General features: G+C 62.8%; 1 protein-coding gene across 1 annotated transcript in view; it reads right to left on the reverse strand.

Annotated features, from left to right (window-relative positions):
• LOC104393326 (protein sidekick-2-like) overlaps window positions 1-656 on the reverse strand; it is a 29,564-nt gene that overhangs the window by 9,760 nt on the left and 19,148 nt on the right. The window contains exon 26 of the mRNA XM_010002806.1: window positions 296-398. Within this exon, the coding sequence (XP_010001108.1) occupies window positions 296-398 (103 nt within the window). The remainder of the gene's footprint in view (window positions 1-295; window positions 399-656) is intronic.

Genomic DNA, 656 nt, shown 5'->3' on the forward strand with positions numbered 1-656 from the left:
GAGGCAGTGGGAGATCTGGTATGCTGTGGGGAAGGGATGGTGGGGCTGGTGGAGGGGACGCCGTCCTGGTTCTCCTCCGTGCCTCCCTCCTCCATCCCTGCCCACACACAGGGTCACCCAGCGAGGGGCTTTTGGGTCCCTAGACACAGCCAGGGACCCGGCTTCAAGGCTCCAAGAAGTTCAGGGGATCCTGGGGAGCTGGTCTCTGCCTCCCAGTGCTGATCCCTGCTCCCATAGGGTCTCCACACCTCTCTGCAGAGCATGGTGGCATGGCACAGCCAGGATGGCTCCCCACCTACCCAAGATGATGCCATTGGGTGCCGCTGGTGGCTGCCAGATGAGCCGCACCGAGGTGGTCCTCACTTCAGGGAAGAGGATCCCCACAGGGGGGCCTGGCACTGAAGGGGGGAGAGATAGGGTTTATGGGGGAGTGCACAAGTGTGTGCCAAGTACCAGTTCCCATCCCCTGGGAACAGGAGCTCTGGGTGTCCTGTTCAGGAAGGACAGGGATTGCCCCAGGCTCCCAGGGGACACCCCAGCCCACAAAGGTCTCTTTGCACATCCAGGTTCTGTTACCCACCATCATCCAGCGTCCTCTCGAGGACGGGTGGCCGGCTGGGCACACCATCCCCCATCCTGGTGAAGGCCAGTACCCG

The sequence above is a fragment of the Chaetura pelagica genome, unplaced genomic scaffold, assembly GCF_000747805.2.
Source record: "Chaetura pelagica isolate M959 unplaced genomic scaffold, ChaPel_1.0 scaffold47, whole genome shotgun sequence".
Taxonomy (NCBI): domain Eukaryota; kingdom Metazoa; phylum Chordata; class Aves; order Apodiformes; family Apodidae; genus Chaetura; species Chaetura pelagica.